Here is a 22,197-nt window from a genome sequence, read left to right on the forward strand (position 1 = left end):
TTGTCCCTATTGGTTGGCTATCTTCAATTGCATAAGCATAACCTAAAATTTGTTCATCATAAACTAAAGGAAGGGAGGCTTAAATAATCTATGCCTTTCTGTAATTTTTTCCATTAAGTTTGCTTGAAGACATAAACAAGAATATAGATTTCCCACAAGATATTTTAAAAATAACAAATGATTTTGGTATATTGAACCTTGAAAGGTAAATTGTGTTGTGTCAAGCCTATCAGTGCACAGAGGAACAAAGCAAGGAGAAAGAAAGATTTTTTAAAGTGAAAAATAGAAGAAAAATATAAGTGTGTTGTACATTATAATTCATTTGGAAAAAGGAAATGAAAATATAATACTTGAAACAACTCAAGCAACAAAGAGTTCTTCTCACTTTCATTGACAATATAATTTATAATCCAAAGCCTGGTTTTCTGTAGTTTTTTCCAGGTCAAAGATCATCATGACTCCATTGAAGTTTTAAATTTCATTCCTTAGAAAAAATAATATATAAAGCATATTGCATGTACCCTACCATTTAAAAAAGTGCATATATGCAGTTTTCACAGTAGTTTTATGTGGTAAGCGCTAGGTAAGAAAATAAAAAAGGACGTGTTTCAGATACCAATTATTGCAATTTCAAATCCCAATTTCTCTCCAAACCTCCTTTTTCCAGTGATTAATAGAGCAATTATAACTTATTATCTGGGATTTCACTTTTACAAATAACAAAATGGAGTAAAGCTTGAGCTTAAAACATCGGCAGAACTGACTTTGGTTTCTCAACACTAAACACACAATTGAACTCAAATTAGAAAGGTCAAGAAAGACCTTTTTAAGGGACTCTGCTCTTTGTCAGATGTATTTATTCATGTGCAGAGGATCAGAATTCATAAACATTTTGCCAGTTTTTTGAATGCTATTTCTTTCCCTTGTTGTTCTTGGCCAGGACATGTCAATACGGCAAAATGCTGCTTCTTATGTCTTATTATCAGCAAATAATATGTATTACATAACCCAAAGGAATTATAAAATCAGCAGGAACCATTTGGTGCTGCATCTGTGTAGACACATAGATGGGTACCAAAAAACCTTGATTTTTAAAAATTGTAAGTTATTTGAGAATTGCACCCAAAGCGGGCATTTTCTTTCTTTTAGGTATCTTTATCCTGAAAATGATCTACTTAGCAAAACATCTCTTAACTATTCTTTTAAGAAATATGTACAAGGTCAGTCAAAATAATATACTATTGGATTAAAATTAATTTGAGCTTGGTACAGGAAATTCCTGGAGGCAACTGATTTTGAAGACATACCAGAAGTCCATTTTTTTCTTTTTCTTGGCACAGTCTATAACTTAGATTTATCAGTCCAATCAGTGTATGATGAATATTTTTGAACTTCTTCAATGAAACAGAAACACTAGCTTGGGAGTTGCAAGAAATTGAAGTGAATATCTAAATGAGAAGAATCATTAGGTTGCTTGGAAAGGCATTAGGGATACTTATGAGAACAGCCACATGGTTTTTAGAATTAGTAATAGAAACATCTGTGAGGTTCCCAGAGAATCTGATTTTGGTAATCTCTATTTGAGCTCGTTGGCAAACAGCGTCACAGTTGCTTTAAGGCCAAATTTGCCTACTGTTATGCAAAGCCAATTAGTATCACCCTGGGTTGCTTCCTCTGAAAGAATTTTTCCCAAGAGGTGAGAAAACCTTTAAGCAGTTGCCATTCCTATGGAATCTGAAACGAAAACATTGAAAATCTTCAAGCAAGTAAGAGAAAGGAGAGGGCATGTAGTAGTAGAAGCCTTGGGTAGTGAGTTGAGAACATGGCCATTAAAAGACCACCTGTCAAAACAAAATAAATGATGATTTTAAGCTTGTTAGAAGAAAATAAATTGTCATAGACCTGGAAACTGGTGAGGTGATGCTACAGCGTCCAGTACTGAAACTTCAGCACATACACTTGGAGTGTATAGCATGTTTGGATCTCCCTCACTCTTTCTAAGGTTTGGTTTCTGATTTCTTTTTTCTTTCCTTTTCTTTTCTTTTCTTTTTTGTTTTGTTTTGTTTTGTAATTTTTTTTTTATTTCAGCATATTCAGGGGGTACAAATATTTAGATTACGTATATTGCCTTTGCCCCACCCAAGTCCTTATTCTTCTTCTTTCTTTTCCTTTCCTTTCTTTTTTTTAAAAAAAATTCCTGTCCATTCTTTTCTCTTCTTTTCTTTTTTCTTTTCTTCCCTCTCTCCCTCCTTCTCTTCTTTTCTTCCTTCCTCCCCCCCTTTTCTTTTTAATAACTGCTATCGCCTGTTGCCTATGCTCAGCTGCTTTCATTTGACTTGGATTTCACAAACAGTGGCTAAATGTAGTGATTGTATTTGTTGAAAATCTTTTAAAGATGACGTTTTTCTCTAATGCTGCTGAAAAAGTCTCTTGAACTGACTCTAGTAAGTGTTGACAACCACCCCGAGGTGAACCCTTGAGATACTGTTGTCCAAGTTGCTCATCGGGGGTCTGTTTGCGTTGGATTTTGAATGGGAAAGTTGTTTTGCCATGTTTTTCATCCTTTAGATTACGTATGGCTGAGATTTAGTCCATGGGGGAATTGGTGTGAATCTGGGAAAGCTTACAAGCTCCTAAATAATTGTAATTCATGAGTAGTGGAAAGGGAACCGAATACAGGGACAATGCATGGTATGCCAGAGTAATGTTTTTCCACGGTCTTCTTTTAGACTTCTAAGCAAGCCTCTTCAGACTCTGAAGAGAATGTACGGATAATCTAAAGGAGCAAAACTGTTTTGGAAAAATATTGTTTGAAGATATTTTCTGGTGTAGATATGGCCTATGATGTTGCATTTCTTATATTCAATAAAGCAAAGCCGAAGTGATTATGGATTTTTTTTGTTTCCCTGTTTCAGCCAAATGAAGTGGAAGTTGCCTACATAATTGAAAAATTCTTCTGTATTGTTTGCCTTTAGATTTTTCAGAAGGTGTTAAAAAGAATGTGGTTCAGGAACCTAGACACTTCATAGGTTATGTTTACCAATAAAAGAAAGAAATCACTTCTTTTCCATGGTAAAGCAAACACATTATGACATTTATTTATCTGTCCATTCATTAAATAGCCTTTTGTTGGGCATCTATTTTTTGCCCGAAAGTTATAATACAAGTAAAGGTAAAATAATCAAAGCGCTTTGGGAATGTAACATAGGATCATTTGTTTTTAACTATGGTGATGGGAGAATATTTTAAGAGAGGAAGTAACATTTAACCTTGGCCTTGACTTAAAAATGAGACTTGGAGAGCTAATATCTAAGGAAAAGATTTATCATGTAGTGGAAACTCATGGATAAAGACATTAAGACTTAGAATTATGGATGGCTCTGTTTGAGTTTGTTTGTTTTGTTTTTGGTACAGGAGAGGTTGTGTTGAGTGGAATAAAAGTATAAAATGAGGCTGGAATGGAACATCATAAGGAATTAGAATTTCTGTGAAAAATACAGAAATTTTGAACAAATGTGTCCCATGATTTGAGGCAAAACAACAATAATAACAACAACAAAACAGAGTATGATTTTTTGGAGATGGCAGAAGCTCATAGAAGAAAACAAGTACTTATCAAGGAAACAGTCATTAGGAGCAATTTCCCAGTTTATCAATGAATAAAATTATATTTTATTAGCAATATGCTGGAACTGGCTCTTAATGGCTTGTGAAAGCCAGTTGTGTGTATTTTTACTCAAATATGAGTTTAGTGACATCACATTGGTAACTTGAACAGGCCATGGTAGGAGTATTTACACCATGAAAATCTGCAAATGCTACAAATTAGGGCAACTTCTTGGACAGTTATATATTAAACGTTTACCAGCACACTATAGCTTACATGATGTGAAATAGGTCTTAGCAGAAACATCAACTTTTGGAAAAGAGCACAGTAAAAAAAAAAAAAAAAAATCTCTTTATTAAAATAAAATAAAATAAGTAAAATGTTTAAAAGCATAAAAATTAGCAGATTAAAGGAAGAGGAAATAAAAAGCAAATGAAGGAAAGGAAACCAAGGAACAAAGAAAATAAAACATGAGTTTAAATTCTGAAAATGAAAACGAAACATGAGGGCTTACATGAGTTTAAATTCTGCAAATTTAAACTTATTTGCAGAAATAGGGGCAAGTAAACAACAAGATTTTCGGCATATAATATGAACTAAGCCTTCTTTATAACAACTGATATCCAAAGTGTGGACATTATGTTGGGAAATTACACATAAAACTCTAAACAAACTTCCATTTGGTGTTATCAAACCTTTAGTTTGACATGCAGTTTTCAATATATGTAGTATTTTCTTAACTCTAGTGTGTGATTCCAACTGTTTTTTCATTATATTGTATACGCACAGTCTTACCTCAATGAACAAACAAAAAAATGGATAGTCTGAGTTATCCAACTGAAATCGCATTCATTATTCTCATTCCAATAGACCACTATGCCTCCTTCTGTTAATTTTTAGGCCTATTTTTAATTACCTAGCTGGTTATTGCCAGTGATGTTTAAATGTATCATTATGTGCAAACTTTCCATAGTTTAGTGTCATGGAAATTATGGGATACTATTTGAATTTTTTAGGTAGCAGAAACACTTCCTCATAGTCTTCCTTCTTTCATTCATTGGCTGATATACTGTGTAACCTACATTTCTCCAAGCCATGGTGGTTTGGGACAAAACTCAGTTAATATAACAATAGCTGCCGTAGTCTCAGAGTCTAGTTCACTGTTCCCTCTTATCTCATTCTAGGAATTCCTTCAGTATCTATGTGAGGTGAGTGACCATTACAGTTCCCTTTTTCTCTTGGTCCTTCTGTTACTCTCATAAGACTCATTAGACTTATATCACACTTATATCACTACTGTTGACCGGAGATGTTTCTTTCTTTCTTCTTCTTCTTCTTTTTTTTTTTCCAAATTTGACAAGCTGATTTTGTTACTTATGTGAATGCAAAACACCAGAAGTTGCAAAGACACTCTGGCAGAAAGGGAGTTTGGGCGGACTGCCCAAATAGATATGAAAATATAATTGAAACTATTGTAATTCAGACAATGTGTTAATGCATAGGAATAGACAAATAGAACACATGTTTAGAAACTAGTTCTATGACAGATCTGAGAGTGCTGATCAGCGGGGGAAAGACTATCCAACCCATCAGACAGAACCTGGTCCCTCGGTCCCTTTTTTGCATCTAAATAGATGTAAGAAAACATCATTCAGTTATCAGACATTGATAAATCAGAAGCTTCCAGCTGACTTTCAAGAAAAGTCTTAAATTTCCTCCAGTATACAATTCAATTAGGAAGAAACTAAAAACTCAAGCAAATAGGAAATATATGGGGCAATGAATTATCCACATGGAAGAAAAAAAATTGGATTCCTACTTCAACCATACATTAAAACGTAATTCAGAGTAAAAAGCAAAACTATGAAAGTTTTTATTGCTGTGTTGTCCCCCTTCATCATCAACAGGTAGGTAGGATCAGGCAGACCCAATCTGAATAATCTCAGTAATCTGTCAGTGTAGTAACTTAATTGTCAATGGAATCCACCCTGATTTTGATTTTTCTTCCCTAATCTGTTTGGTCAAAGATTTCAGTGACTTGAAACACATAAAAGAAGTTATTTTGAGAATGACTCATGAATAACAATATGGATAAAATTATAACCAGATTTACTTATGCAATCAAATTAAACGTATACAACTAATTGCAGACATCTTTAAAACAATTATTTAAATGAGAGTTGAATTTTAACCCACCAATCCCTCCTCCCAAGGGAATTGATAATAGTTATCAGCATGGAGGGTCAGGTCTATATCACAATCTGCTTTGCCTGTCCTCTTGGGCTTGGTCATCATATTCTTCCAAAGTTTCACAACATTTGATCTTGACAACTGAACCCTTTCTGCATTTTGTCTGAGTCACTTTGCATGTTGCAGGGGGACTTTTAGCTTTCTTTTGTAAGTGATTTTGTGGCCTATATCAAAGAATATAACTTGCTGCTCTTTCTGCAAAACATATAATCTCACTTTGTTTCTTAGAGGCACCAAATACAGTGGAAGGAACATGAACTCAAGATCCAGACTTTGTTGCCCTATTCTCTTATGTTAGAGAGCTCATTCACTTTTTAATTTTCCTTTTGGAATTTTAAATTTTTATTAAACTTTTTAAAATTGCACAATATAATATTCATATAATCTCATAAAACTGTACAAAAGATGAATGTAGAATTCAGCGAATTATCACTAAGAGATCAAACGTGGAACCATCAACCAGATCAAGAGTTAGAATAATCTCACCATCTCAAAAGACCTTATATTCGCTTTCTAATCAGTAACCTCTTTCTCTTTTCTGAAAGAAAACAATTTTATGACTTCAAACACTATATTTTAATTTACTTGTTTATGAACTTCGTATACATGAATTCATACAATATATATTTCTTTGTATCTAACTCATTTTGTTCAGCATTATGTTTGTGAGATTTATCCATGTTGTTGCGGATAGCTACAGTTTATTCATCTTTATTATTATATAGTATTTTATTACATAAAAAGAAGTTTTAGGAAAGTGCCATGGTTTAATGACATATTCTACTTTTGACAGATAAAGAGAATTTTTCCAGTTTGGGGTCTATCTTGTACAATGTTGTGATGGACATTTTTGTGTTTCTTGATGCATTTGTACACACATTTTATTGTATATATTTCTGAATTCTGAAATATGCACGTGTTTAATCTTTGTAGATGTCATGAACTGTTTTCTATTGTGGTTGTTAACAGTTTATACTGCTTCCAGTAGCATATGACTGTTTCCATTGTTCCGTATCCTTTTGACACTTGGTATTGTCAACCTTTTCAAATGTTAGCCATTGTTTTGGATGTGTAGTAGTATATCATCATGGTTTTGATTTGCCAGAATACAAATGAGGTAAAGCAGTTCTTCATCTGTTTATCAATCATATGAATGCACCATTTTTGAAGCATCTATTCAAGTCTTTTGTCCACTTTCAGATTATCTTTTACTTTACTGATTTAAGCCATTCTTTATAGATGCTAGTGTTGGTTTCATGTGTTGAAATATCTTATCTTTTCACACTCTTAATGTGACCTCAGAAAATTAAAAAGTAATTTTTAATGTTGTAGAATTTATCAATCTTTTCCCCTTTGATTAGGTTTTTTGGTATTCTGTTTAGATCTTTTTGGGCTCCCAAAGTCATGAAAATATTATCCTATTCTTTTCTAAAAGCTTTAGTGTTGACTTAAACATTTAGACATTTAGATGCACAGTTCATCTGGAGTTGAATTTGTATTTGAGGTAGAGTTCAAGTTGTTTTTTTTTTTTTATGTGAATATGCAGTTGATCTGGGACCACTTATTGAAAAGACCATACACTCCTCATGGCTTTGTAGTGTTAACTTTGTCCATATATACATGGATACTTTATTATATTCCACAGGTCTCTGTCTATTCTTGTGACATTATCAAACTACCTTAACTACTGTCGTTTTATAGTAATTCTTGATATCTGGTAGAACAAATCTCCTTGTTTCTTTTTCTCCTTCAAGACAGTGTTGGGCTTGACTATATTTGGCCCCTCTGTGTTTTCATATAAAATTTTAGAATCTGCTTTGGCAATGTCACAAAACACATATAAATGGATGTAAATGAATTTAGGTCACCAATAAAAGCAAATATTATCACATTGTAATAACAAATGCTGATTAAAGGGACAATTTTTGTAATATAATGATAAAGAAAGATTAAATGAAAAAATTTTTTTTAAAGTAATTGCAAGAACTAACTGAGGGAAAGTTCATGTGGCTATATCAATATCAGATGAAATGGACTTTAAGTCAAAAAAGAAGAAATAGTGATAGCAAGAGATATTTCATAATGACAAAATATTCTATGAACTGAGAAGATAAAGCAATTCAATATTTATATGTCTAATACAGCTTCAAAACATATCAAGCAAAAACTGAAAGAACCAGATGAAAAATAGGTAAAACCAAAATCATAGCAAAAAAATTTAACATCCTTCTCTGTAACTGATAGAACAAGAAGACAATAAAAAGGAAAGGGGATGTAGAATATTTAAATACTTTAATAAATTTTCCCTAATTGAAATGGACCATACTCTATAATTATTGAATATTATTCTTTTCAAGAACATTTTTAGCATTTTCAAAAATAGCCCATATATGGAACATAAAGCAAGTTTCAATAAATTTCAACTAATTGAATTCATACAGAGTATAATCTCTTACCACAGTGAAATTAAACTAAGATTAATATTAAAAGATAATTAGAAAGTCATATATTTTGAAATTGTAAATACACTTTAATTCATATGTCCAAAGAAATCACAATGAAAATTAGAAACTATTTTGAACTAAATGATTATGAGAATATAAAATATCAAAACTTATGTGACATATAAAGCTGAATTTAGAGAAAATAGTTTTAAGAAACCTTAAAATTAATGATAGAAGCATTCATATCTTGAAATTAGATAATCAAAGCAACAAATTAAACACAAATAAAGCAAAGAAAATATAAAGAAAAAAAGAAAATAATGAAATAGAAAACAAACATACAATACATAAGATTTTTAATGTCAAAGATTGGTTCTTTGAAATAAGTGATGAAATTGATAGAACTTTACCAAGACCAATCAACAAAGAAACTCATGCATGCCCAACATTGGGAAGGAAAAAGGGGCCTTCACTACAGATTTTAGTGATGCTGAAGAATTATAAGAAAATATTAAAAATGACTTTAAAAATTTGTTTAATATGGAAAAACTCTTATAAAAATATTATATAAACTTGCAAAATTGAATAAAGAAGACAGAGAGTTTGAATGGTCCTCTAATTATTAACAAAATTCACTCTTTAAAAAAACTGAATCTTTAATACTAAATTTTCCAAGAAAAAAACATCAGACCTACATAGTTTCATCACTGAATTCTACTAGTAATTTCAGGAAGAAATAATACCGATTTGAAACTGCTTTAGAATAATAAGGCAAGGGGGTAAGAAAACTTTGGAACTGATTTTCTGAGGTTTGTATAATAATGATACAAAAAAAAACCTAACGATAACATAAGAAGGGAATTTATATGACAATCTTGCTCATAATCATAGTAGTTAAAATCCTAAACAAAATATTAGCAATTTATCAATATCTTAAATACCCATAAAAATTGAGTTTTTCCTAGAAATGTAACATATTAGTTTTTCAAAATAAGTCATTGCGATCTACCACATAAAGAGAATGAAGAAATAAAATATAACCACTTCAATAGATGTTTAAAACATGTGATAAATTAAGCACCCAATCATCAAGTACAAATTTTTGCAAACTAGACATAAAAGAAAAAATTGGCCAGGCACAGTGGCTCATTCCTATAATCTCAGCACTTTAGCAAGCCAACGTGGGAGGATCACTTGAGCTCGGTAGTTTGAGACCAGCCCAGACAACATAGTGAGACCCCTGTCTCGACAAAACATTTAAAAAAAAAAATTAGGCAGGTATGGTGGTGCATGCCTGTAGTCCCAGCTACTTGGAAGGCTGAGGCAGGAGGATCACTTGAGCCCAGGAGTTCGAGGTTACAGTGAGCTATGATCATGCCACTGCACTTCAGCCTGGGTAACAGAATGAGACCCTGTCTCCAAAACAAAAACCAAAAACCAAAAAAAAACAAAAAAAGAGAGAAAAATTTATCAACTTAATAAAGGCTATCTACCAAAAATTCTGTAGTATAAATGAGATTTAAAGGTGAAATGTGAAAATTTTTAGTATTTCATTTCAACATTGCTCTGGGAATCCTAAGACAGTACAATAGTGTAAGAGAAAGAAAACAAAAGTGTAAGGATTAGAGGGGAATAAATAAAACTCTCATTATTTATAGATGACATGTGATTTTAATTGTGGAAAATCTATAAAAATTATTTTTATTGAAATTATGAATTAGCATGTAAGTTTAACAAGCTTGGTAGTCAATTATAATTCAATGAAAATCAAAGAGAATTTAAAAATCAATTAAAAGGCTAAGTAAAAATCAATTATATATCTATGCACCAGCCATAACTGTGAGAATAAAAGTTTAAGAATACACTTGTTTTTATGTAACTAGCTAACATTAGGGTAAACTGGATGAAGAGTATATGGGAATTCTGTACTGTCTTTGCATCTCTATAAACTTAAAATTATTTCAAAAATTTTTGAATAAAATTATATATGTACACACACAATTTACAAAAGCATCAAACATACTAAATCTTTACAACAAATCTATCTGAAAAATATGACCCCATTCATAAAATTGTAAAATATTTTTATACAAGTTCAGGCCGTGTGCAGTGGCTCACGCCTGTAATCCTAACACTCTTGGAGGCCAAGGCAGGAGGATTGCTTGAGGTCAGGAGTTCGAGACCAGCCTGAGCAAGAGCAAGACCCCATCTCTACTAAAAATAGAAAAATTAGCCGGCTATGGTGGCACCGTAGTCCCAGCTACTCGGGAGGCTGAGGCAGGATGATCACTTGAGCCCAGGAGTTTGAGGTTGCTGTGAGCTAGGCTAGCGCCATGACACTCTAGCCTGGGCAACAGAGTGAGCTTCTGTCTCAAAAAAAATATTTTTCCAGAAGTTAACAAACATTCAGATAAAATTAAAGAATATACCATGTATGTGGAATAGAAATCTAGATATTGTGAAGATCTCAATTCTCCCCATATTGGACTAATGATTGACTTCAATGTCTTTCAAAATCTGATTCCATTTCATCTTCATGCCATTGTTTTTTCTTCCTGCTCAATTGGGAGTAATTTTTTTCTCTTTCAGTCATTAGCCATTCTGCCTCTGCAGGCTCTGGGTCTTTGTTCCTTTTCTATTTCTCTGCATTTCTGATCTATAGAAATATTTGTCTTGAGAACTCAGAAATAAAAACATATAGCTACAACCAACTGATTTTTGGCAAAGCAGACAAAATCATAAACAGGGGAAAGGACACTTTATTCAGTACATGGTGCTGGGAAAATTAGATAGCCACATGCAAAAGAAAGAAACTGGATACCTATCCCTCACCATATACAAAAATTAACTCAAGATGGATTAAAGACTTAAATGTAATACCTGAAACCATAAAAATTCTAGAAGAAATGTAGGAAAAACACTTCTGGGCATTGGCTTAGGCAAAGAATTTATGACTAAAACCCCAAAAGCAACAGTAACAACAAAAATAAATAAATGAGACCTACTGAAACTAAAAAGTTTCTGCACAACAAAGGAAATAATCAACAGAATAAATAGACAGCTTATATTCACAACTATATATCTGGCAAAGGACTGATATCCAGAATCTACAAAGAACACAAACAAATCAGCAAGAAAAAAAACAAATAACCCCACCAAAAAGTGATCAAAAGGCATGAACAGACTTTTTTCAAAAGAAGATAGACAAATGGCCAACAACCATATGAAAAAATACTCAACATCACTAATCATCAGGAAAGTGTAAATTAAAACAGCCTTACCCTTACTGGGATGGCCATTAATAATAAGGTAAAAACAATAGATGTTAGCATGGATGTGGTGAAAGGAAATACTTATACATTGTTGGTGGAAATGTAAATTAATATAATACAACCCCTGTGGAAAACAAGTATAGAGATTCCTCAAAGAACTAAAACTAGACCTACCATTCAATCTAGTAATCCTACTACTGCATATGTAATCAAAAGAAACAAAGTCATTATATCAAAAAGACACCTGCACCCTAATGTTTATCACAGCACAATTCATAATTGCAAAGATATGGAACCAACTTAAGTGTCCATCAGCTACTGAATGGGTAAAAAAAATGTGTTCTGTGTATGTCCACACACACACACACACACACACACACACACACACACACACACACACCATGGAGTACTACTCATTCATAAAAGCAAATGAAATAATGTATTTTGCAACAACTTGGTTGGAGCTGGAGACTATTATCCTAAGTAAAGTGTCTCAGGAATGAAAAACAAATACCATATGTTCTCACTTATAAGTAGGAGCTAAATGGTGGATATATATGGTCATAAAGCTGTATAATGGACATAGGAAACTAAGAGGGGGGAAAAGAGGGAGGGAGAGGAGGGGTAAAAATTACCTATTGGGTACACTGTGCACTACTCACACTACTCTGGTGACAGATACACTTGAAAGCCCTGAGTTTACCTCTATATAATTCATCCATGTGATTAAAACACTTGTATCCCCTAAATGTATTGAAATAGTGATAAAAAAATTAAAAATAAAATATTGAAAAACAAAGAAATATCTGTCTATGCGTCAGGAAATACCGTCAATGTATAGGAGAGAATACCTGTCTGGAAGCTATCCAGGGGAAGTTCAGTATAGAATACAAAATGAATTATCACTGTTATTCTGATTCTTCATCTTAAAACTATACCCTGATTACAGCAGGTAACCAAGAAGAAGAACACATTCCACTCCAGTTTGTTAGCTGTGGAGAGAAGAATAAAGGTCACCTCTCCATGTTTTCTTTCAGTTAATTCTTCCTCCATTCATTCAACATTTTTTTTAAAAAAATGCCTTCAGTAGATAGGCTCTGTCATTGTCTTCACATGGCTCACAACAAAGTAGAGAATAGCAGACATGGCCAATTACAATATAATGTATTTAATAAACAAGAGTTTTGTGGGTAAAGGGGCCACAGAAGTGGAAACAATTTGCTCTGTCAGAGAATTTGAGGGGCAGGCGATATTTGTGCTTATCCTTGAATAATTAGTAAAGTTTCAGAGGGAACAGAAGTCAGAGGGAACAGAGCAGATAAAGACACAGAAGTATAAAAGCACGTGGCATATTTGGGAAACATCAAACCAGAACATAAAAGTTAACAAGAATGTTTAATAGATTCTTTGCATGCCTGATGTATACATCTGTCCTCATATACCTGTTTTATTTGCAGAGACTCTTTTTAGCTTATTTTTGTTCTGTTCTGAATCATGCAAATAACAGCGAGCTGATTTTCATGTGTCACGAGTACAGAATGAGTGGCTTCTTCAAGGATATCTTTTGCCTCTTTCCATAGATGGATCTTCACCAATATAATGATTTTTGTTGATTTAAATGATCTGATTCTATAAACCTAAAAATTACTCATAAAATCATAATGGCCATAATTTCTATGGTGTTTAAAAATAGCTAAGTTACTTAGCAATTACACGGTATGTGCAGCTTAACGAACATCTGAATTGTGTCAATACAGTATTGCAACTTTCTTTATAAGAAGTAGAAAAATAAACTTCCCTGTCACTGAGCTTGCAAATTTGTATAAAGAATTGCTGTAAGTAATGGTTGTGGTTAAGCTTTAGGTATAATAAAGCTGGATGAGAGCTTCATGTTTCAAGAGGCTGTGTTAAAATGATCTAATATATCTTATAACTCCATGATGATGATCATTATTGAATGAAATTGCTCAACAGAAATGGCATGATGGGTGTGTAATATTTCCTACATCTGCATCTGCTTTATCTTACTGTAACTTTTTGCATGCAAAAGTTTTCTGGTTTGTATAGCTTACTGCCTTATTTATATTTTAATAATTCTCACTAACACTGATTAGCCTCAATAGTCAATGTTTTTCTGCATCTTCTTGGCCAAGCTAAATACATAACACAACTTTAACACATATTCCTATTTTTATTCAACTTTATAAAAATTACTATTTATGTAACATTATCTCATTAGTTAGTGATTAGATTACCAATAATGACCAATACTCTTAAGTATGTATTAGATGGATGCTTTAATCAGATGTTTATAGTGCTTATAATTGTACGTGATTAAATCAACAAACTCTCTAGAAAAGACAACTCAATTCTGTGGTCCCTCTATACAAGGTCTTAATTTTATGAAAACAGACTGTAAATGCTGCTTGCCTTTTTGCCAACTGAGAAAGTATTAACTGTTGCCTTCTCTGCAGAGCTACTAGAGAAAAAATAAAGTACCTACATTGAGAACTTTCTGAATTCAACTCTGTCTGCATATATACACTCAAAATGAAACAAATTGGGGCAATTTACTGAAGGTTAAATCCTCTAAATGACATTCACCTAAAACATGCAGGGGAATGGTTTGGGAAGTTTAAATTATCAATTTAATTGCCTTAATTCTCTGGATTGATTTTATAAGTAGATACAACTCTTCACATCTAACTGAAGATTCCAAATTGGGAGTTTAGGGATGTTTGTATTTTTACTCTCAACACCCCAAATCATGTATGCTTTCTATATGACTCAAGTCTTAAAAATAGCATACAGACCTCAAAGCGCGCGAGTCTACAAGTTAGATTTTTTTACATGTGTGATCCGCCTGGAGCTTTCTTTGCAAGAGCCAGCACCTTTCAATTTGTCAGCATTTTTACTCTGAAGCCACAGGGAAGCTTTTTGAAGAACTAAATATGTGGACATTGCCTTGTGCTTTTGTTCTTAAATATTTGAACATAGAGTGTTGTTTCAGAATATTTTGTTAGTAAAACATACCTGGTTTCTATTAAAAAATTATCTTCTCTGAGCTATGAGAAAGGAGTGAAAGGAGAGATTATTTATGAGCAAAGTAGCTCACCCAACCCTGTCTAATTCTTGATTAAGAGTTTTCCAAGTAACCTTCAGGTTATGATTCAGTAGTTCCTCGGAGTTAAGAAGGTGTTACTAGGATAACATATTCTTGAAGATAAGATCTGAAATACCAAGTTAAAAAATAATTTTAGCAAATTTTAAAAGTTTAAGATTTCAGTACCTTGCACTGACATTGAATGGTAGCGGTGGTTTTTTTTCCCCTCCCACCAAACTGTATTGCAAATAAACCTTTTGATGTTTTAAAGGTTTTTCTTTGGCAGCTAAGAAAAACACTCTGGAAAGTTATATTTAGTGAATTTACCCATGTATAAATATCTCTGAGCTAGTCTGTTATCCTATGCCATCTGGAAGAAAGGTGCTATTGTTTTAGATTCCATGATTGAAGTACAGAATAATCAATTCAGAGAAGCCCTGGGGGAAAGATTCACTCAGATATGCCGTGGAAACTTGTAATCCCTGAGTTTTTTTAGTTTTTCCTGTAGACGAAGAGACATAGATGAGTCCATTGCTTTGTTATATGTAGTGACATCAGTTCCCATTCCTGCCATATTGCAGTTTGACCATTTGTTTTTATCTGAGACTATTAACTTTAAATTTTCTAGGAAAGCTGATTGTTTTGTTAATGCTTTTGTTACTCTCTGGGTCACAATAACTGGGTAGCTACTTTGCTGGCAAGTGCCCTGGCCGTGCACTTTCTGCTGCAACTTGCCAAGCTCATCACCGAGGCATTCCCAGGGATGCATTATCAGACTTAGTTCTGACAAATATGCTCCATAAATTATTTAAAGTTTTTCTTCATTTCTTGCAAAGTAATGTTTGCTGAGCATCTCCATGAAAAATCAGTGTAATTCAGAAAGATCATGATAGCTATGCAAGATAGGAATTTGTCCTGTGCTTACAAACAGACATCTGCATAGTAAGAATAAAATGGATATTAAATGAAACTGTACAGTTCACTGAGCTTTGGTTTTATTTGAACCTTTTCTCAACTACTTTATCCAATGGCCATTGAATAAGAGCAGCTGTGTCTCATGGCTTTCCATCGTGAAGTGTTCAAATCTGTAAGGTGGTTAGATGTGAAAACACTGCCAAAGTACGGATAATAGACTGCCCGCTTTCTGTCTATTGCAACTTCCCTAAGGTTTTGCTTGCAGGGTCCAGCTGCATATACAGACATGATGGAATTTGGTTTGTAAGGAACCTACAAAAATCACACAAATAACTCAGGTTTTTAATGAATAATACACAGACATGCACCTGCTTCAGGGACTTCATAGATTAATCTTGTGACCAATGGAAAAGCCCCTTGGAATTCAATTACATGCATGCAAAACAGAAAATAAAACTGGCTACACTTTTAGAACTAATATCAGCAAAAGGTTAACTAGTTCTTGGAACAAGGTTTTCCTGGAGATTAGGTTGTTTCAATTTGCTTTGCTTCTGTGAGACTTACTATAAAGTCATAATATTCTGCTTATATTATTATCTACTATTCTTGCAGCTGGAGCCGCTTGCAGAAGATATTCTCCACCAAACACCGAATATGAATGCTGTTGTTTCTTTACAGAAGATCATTGAAATTCAAAGTATGTCTTTAAAGTTTTTTTTAAAAAATTCTATTCAGGTAAAACTAATTAAAATTATATTGAGAATTAGAGTACAATGAAAGGTTTATTTAGAGTTATTATAATTTGCATATATGTTTTTACCTAAGTGTCTCATTGCATTGCTCTTAATGTGGCAATCTTATACTGATGACATAACACAGAGACTCTAGATTTAGAACCTTGTTTTTGTTATATTTTTCACGTACTTGTATTTTTTCCATTACTACCACTAAATATTTACCCAGAACAATGAAATAAATACAGAAATTGTGATTATATAGTCCAATCTTAACTAAGTCCAACATTATCTCCAAATAATGTTGGAATTCAGCTACCATTTTCTGCTTTTAAGTTTGTTAAGAGAGGAAAAGATAATGAGAAAGCCTCTCTAAGAGAAAACCCAACTTAACAAAGCAAGGTAAATCAGAGATGTTTTTTACTATCCAATTCCCTTTACACACACACACACACACACAAACACACACACACACACACACACACACACACGGGGGTGGTGCATCAAGAACAAATTAACATGAAGGGTAACATAAAGAGAAAAACCAAATGGCAAAATTAGGTGTTAAGGAGAATCAGGAAAATGCTTAGCTTTGGCTACTGTCCTGTAGAAGCGTTTTTTAAACACTACTGAAGAAATCACCTTCTAGCCATCTCTTTGGGTCATTCCCTTTGCTTGCTTGGTAGCAATTTGAAGATATGGGTGTGATTGGAGTTGTATTACCCATTCGTCTGATGCTGTGAATATTTATGAATCATGCTATGCAGGAACTCAAAATAATCCCCCACTTTACTTAATCTCAGTCTTGCTTGGATTGAGGGCCATATGTACCCAATAAACGTTTATTGACTACATGTCATAACTGAAATAAACTGTGAATTTCAAATATTTTTACAGAACAAAAAAATAAACATTCAAATACGGGGGCACACTGCTCAAGTTTCTGATATATGGCCAAGGTAAAAGAACTTACAGAGACAAAGCAGGGAAGGCTGGAGAGGATTTCATAAACTTGAGTCCTGTCATTGTCCTGACTTTGTCTTATTTCCACTGAGGGTAGATTAAAAGGGTCTGTTACATGTCATTCTAGATCTCAAAGCCAGGAAGGAAACTTGAAGTGATCTTTGACTGCATTCTCCTACTCATCCACATCCAATCTTACGTGCCCTTTCAGGTCATCAACAGTATGAAAATATCTCAGTGTTTATATATATTATTGTCTTTTATTCTAAGTATTCTTTTGCAATTATACACAGTGTTAAAAGTTATTGTTCCTACGTATCTTCTGAGCATATGACTTCAACAAAGACTTTTGAGTTCTCACTTATTACATGTTAATCAATTACCAAGACACAAAGGTTATGAAGAGGAATAAGGCAGAGTTTCTGGCGTCAAGGAATTTACAGTCCAGTGAGCGAGAGACAACCAAGTAAATAATTTCAATAAAGCATTCACAGAGCGCATGGTGAACACGCACATCACGGGGAAGGGGAAGTCCCTTTCTTCAGTCCCTTTCAGCTGGGGGTGAGTGGTACTAGAGAGTGAGAAAGACCCAAGGAAGGCTTCTTGGCAGTGATGGAACCTAGCTTGGTCTTATGGCTGAACAGGATTTTGGCCAATTGAAGGAGTGAAAATGCTTTTAAAGAAATAACAAAAGCAAAGACCTCTGTTTTCACATAGGTATGCAAAGTTGCAGTTTGTATACATCTTTAGAAATTCTACTGTTGTCTTTTGTATTAGATCTAATTTCCTAGCAATGACTTTCTGCTGCACATTTTTTTTTCCTTTCACCACTGATATTTTCAAGTGATTTGTACAGTGTGCTTTAGCCAAGCAAACCTGTTTGACTCTTGAAAAGATTCACTCAACCGTCTAAACTTACTGTATGAGAATCCTGCCACTACGGATTGTCAATCCCTCTCTTCTACCACAAACTGCATTTCCCACCACCCAACAATGACCACTTCTCCCACTTCCTTCAAAATTCTTACTGATTACCCCACCCAGCTTGTTAATCCAATAATTCCATAACTTCTCAGGACTAACGTGGATTTGGGACTGTAGAATTTTTTTAAAAAATGTTTCTATTATTTGAGTTTTTGTGTATTTAAAAGTCTGTTAGTCCTGGTTCCTTAATTAGATGATAATCAGCAGGGTAGGAATCATATATTTTCATCTCTGGATGTCCCTCCAGGAAGGGTTACCAGCAGGGAAGTGGTTTGAGGTGCACGGGAGTCAGGAAATTGAAAGTAGGCAGGTTTGAGTAGGTAGGATTTGAATAAGTCTTCAAGGCTGTAAGGAACCAAAGCTTACATAAAGGGAAGCTTCTACAGAAGAGCTCCTACTTCTGAGCCAAGGCTATGTGGTGTAGTGGCACTGTTATTGGTCTACCCATCATCCATGCCCTCCTTGCATCTACTCAAAACGTGTCTAGTTTTACTCGTGAATCTTTGCCACCACATACCACCCAACTCAGGGGAAGATGAACTTATCCCCAGCTCCTGGGGAGCTTATTATAGTCTAAGCCTAACTCAGTCAACCCACTCAACACTGATTGGTTAGGAAATGGGTACATGACTCAATTCTGACCAATGAGAATCAGGGCTGGCTTCATGGGTATTAAGCCTGTGCAGTCACAGGGGTCCCACACTTAGAAGGGCCCCACGCTTAGTTTAAGCCTCTTGCTGTTGCTGCCTTAAAATTCTCACTAAGTTTTGAATAAGCAGCCCACATTTTCATTGTGCACTGGGCACTGCCAATTATGTAGCCAGTCCTGACGAAAGTCAAGGTGATGCTAATGCAAATATACATGTTTAACATATATTTACCAAGAAGGAATAATAGTATGGTCACTACAAGGATGACTTATCTTTTGGTTGAGAGGGAACCAAATAGTCAGTTGAGGTTGTTAAAGGAAAGACAAACACAAGAAAGGAACACCATCTTTCACCATTTGGAATGTGGAGTGAACATCAGTGCAGAGAAAGTGGTTGAGCAGTGTGGCCTTGACCACCGTGTGGTGCATTTTTATGTGGTTCTCATTGTGTGTCTTTGGGGTTGCTCTTCTAAAGGAACAGAAAAAAGCAGTGTAATGTTCATGGAGCAATACAATTGAGCGGGTATTTCAGAGTCTCAAACTTCATAATGACTTGGGAAATTAAAATTGTGGGCTCCTGGCTTAGCAAACAATGCTTGACTTTCTTACATGGAACTCCCTGTCTTAGATCCCACTCTTCCATTTGATGTACTCCTAAAGGACTCTGGGCCCTTGACTGGGCTCCCCATTTCCCCCTTGGTGGTTCAAGTACTCAGGGCAGGCCACAAAATTTGTGAGGCCCTGTTCAAAATGAAAATGTGTGAACCTTTCCTTGTTAAAAAGTTATTAATAATTTCAAGAAGGTGACAGCAGAGCGCTGACCCAGGCATAGGCATGGGCCCCTCTGCACTTAGGGCCCCTGCAACTGCACAGGTTGCCTGTTATGGAGCCATCCCTGAAGGTAGTCTTTGTTTAACAGGAGCACTTCCTCTTCCCATAAGTCTCTGAGTGTCACACAGGTGCCTCCTTTCAACTTTGGGAAGTGTTCAGATTTCAGCCCACTTCCTAGCCCTGGTTCTGGAGGATTTTTCTATGTATATGTTAAGAAGCAGGCCGTGTAGCATGTGGGAAACATTCAGGCAAGTTTCTAGACAGCTTTGTCCCAAGGCACACGGCAAAGTGCTGACAGGCCTTCTGTGGAATTCTTTTTGAGAACTGAGCCCCCAGCTGAGGGTATGCAGGTGCTAGAGGCTGTGATTAGCATTGGCCCCTTGCCTGGCCGCATGTATGTGAGGATTGTGCAGCAGGATCATCCCTGTTGTCCTGTCCTTGTTTATGTTGTTCATTTAGCTGAGGAGAAGGGGCCTTACGAGGTCACAACAGGGCAGCCATCTCTCCTGACAGGCGAAAGCCCTTCCTGACAGGAGAGGGTCTGGTTTCATCTCAAGGTGGTAGATAGTGTACAAGACTTGACCATTTTTGAATTGACAAAGGGGGATTATGGTTAAATAAAAAAGCTTCGTGTTATTCCTCAAAAAATTAAAAACATGATTCAGCCATGCCGCTTGCCCGCATTTATCCAAAAGAATCGAAACCAGAATCTTGAAAAGATACTAGCACTCCCATGTTTATTGCAGCACTATTCATAATAGCCAAGAGATGGGAGCGACCTAAATGTCCATTAGGGGATGAATGGAAAGAAAATGTGGGATTTAGATGACTAAGTATGAAATGTCTAATTTCTTTAAGTACTAAGTTTGACAGCTGATATTTCTGACATTTCACTTTGACACTTCTTGTTTTATTTTTATTGTGAAAATGCATTCTCATTCTTTCAAAGGCATAGTTTGGCTTGTGATTATCTTTCAAATTTTTTAAAGCAATTTTGTGAAATCATGGATAAATAAAAACTTTGTGTTATTTTCAAATATGAGTTCTGTTGTGGAACCAATGCAGCACAGACAGCTTGAAACATTAACGAAGTGTTTGGAGAGGATGTGGCTAATGAATGCACAGTACATGGATGGCTTGAGAAGTTCCACTGTGGTGATTTTAACCTTGAAAATGAGCCTGGGCAACCTGAGACCAAGGTGGATAATGATGAGCTGAAAGCTGTAGTGGAAGCAAATCCATCTCAACCTACACGTGAATTAACAGCAAGGTTTGATGTCAGTATTACAGTAATATTGGACCATTTGAAACAAATTGGCAAGGTAAACAACCTGGCTTGATATGTTCCACATGAATTAAACAAGCATCAGAAGAGAAATTGTTCCTTTCTTTGCTGTCATGACATAAAGGTGAATCATTTCTACACCGTATTCTTATGCATGATGAAAAATGGATTCCTTTTAACAATGGCAAGCATTGGTCACAATGGTTGGAAAAAGATGAAGTGTTGAGACACAGTCCAAAACTGAATATTCATCAAAAAAAGCCAATGGTGTCTGTTTGGTGGTCCAGCACTGGTATTATCCACTATAGCTTTATGAAACCTGGTCAGTCAATTACAGCAGATGTCTACTGCAACCAATTGAATGAAATGATGAGGATACTTGCAATTAAGCAGCAGAGACTGGTCAATAGAGACAGGCCAATCTTCTTGCAAGACAGCACTCGACCACATGTCATACAAACAACACTCTTCAAACTACAGAGGCTGGACTTGGAAACTCTCTGTCATTCACTGTATTCACCAGACCTTGCACCAGCTGACTACCACTTCTTCCAGGCTTTGGACCACTACCACATTTTGCAAGGAAAACTATTTAATTCTCAACAAGCTGTGGAAAACACCTGTCTCAACTTCATCACCATTCACTCTCCAGGCTTCTTCACTGCTGGCATGAACAAGCCACCATTAAGATGGCAAAACTGTGTCAATAGTTTAGGCACATACTTTGATTAATTGTACTGCTTCTTGTTTGAGATATAATAAACTACATTTTTGATTCAAAATCAGACATTTCATATTTAGTGACCTTAATCTATACATAAAATGGAATATTATTTAGACTTAAAAAGGAAATCCTGCAATATGTGAAAAACTAGCATAATATCCTTTCATGGCAGAGATGGTTTTTGCTAATGTTCCTGTTTGTTTGTTTGTTTTTCATTGCCATGTCTTTTGCACATTGTTGGGCATGTAGTAGGTGTTCTGCACATGAATGAATCAGCCAGTCTATCAATATTTGCCACATTTTTTTTCTTAAGCCCAGATTGATTTTTAACTAACCTAAGATCTTTATACTCCTTGGTAAGCCCATGCAGAATGAGGGATAAAGAAGAGCAGGGAAAACATATGAGAGCCCATTTCTTTTCCCTCTTTAACAACCC

General features: G+C 34.8%; 1 protein-coding gene across 1 annotated transcript in view; it reads left to right on the forward strand.

The window, feature by feature from the left end:
* LOC123647624 (histone deacetylase 9-like) overlaps positions 1–16,376 on the forward strand; it is a 76,179-nt gene extending 59,803 nt beyond the window's left edge. The window contains exon 3 of the mRNA XM_045565229.1: positions 16,204–16,376. Coding sequence (XP_045421185.1) covers positions 16,204–16,368 — 165 coding nt within the window. The 3' untranslated portion in view covers positions 16,369–16,376. The remainder of the gene's footprint in view (positions 1–16,203) is intronic.
* Positions 16,377–22,197: the final 5,821 nt, after the last annotated feature.

This window comes from Lemur catta, chromosome 11, assembly GCF_020740605.2.
Source record: "Lemur catta isolate mLemCat1 chromosome 11, mLemCat1.pri, whole genome shotgun sequence".
NCBI classification, from domain to species: Eukaryota; Metazoa; Chordata; class Mammalia; order Primates; family Lemuridae; genus Lemur; species Lemur catta.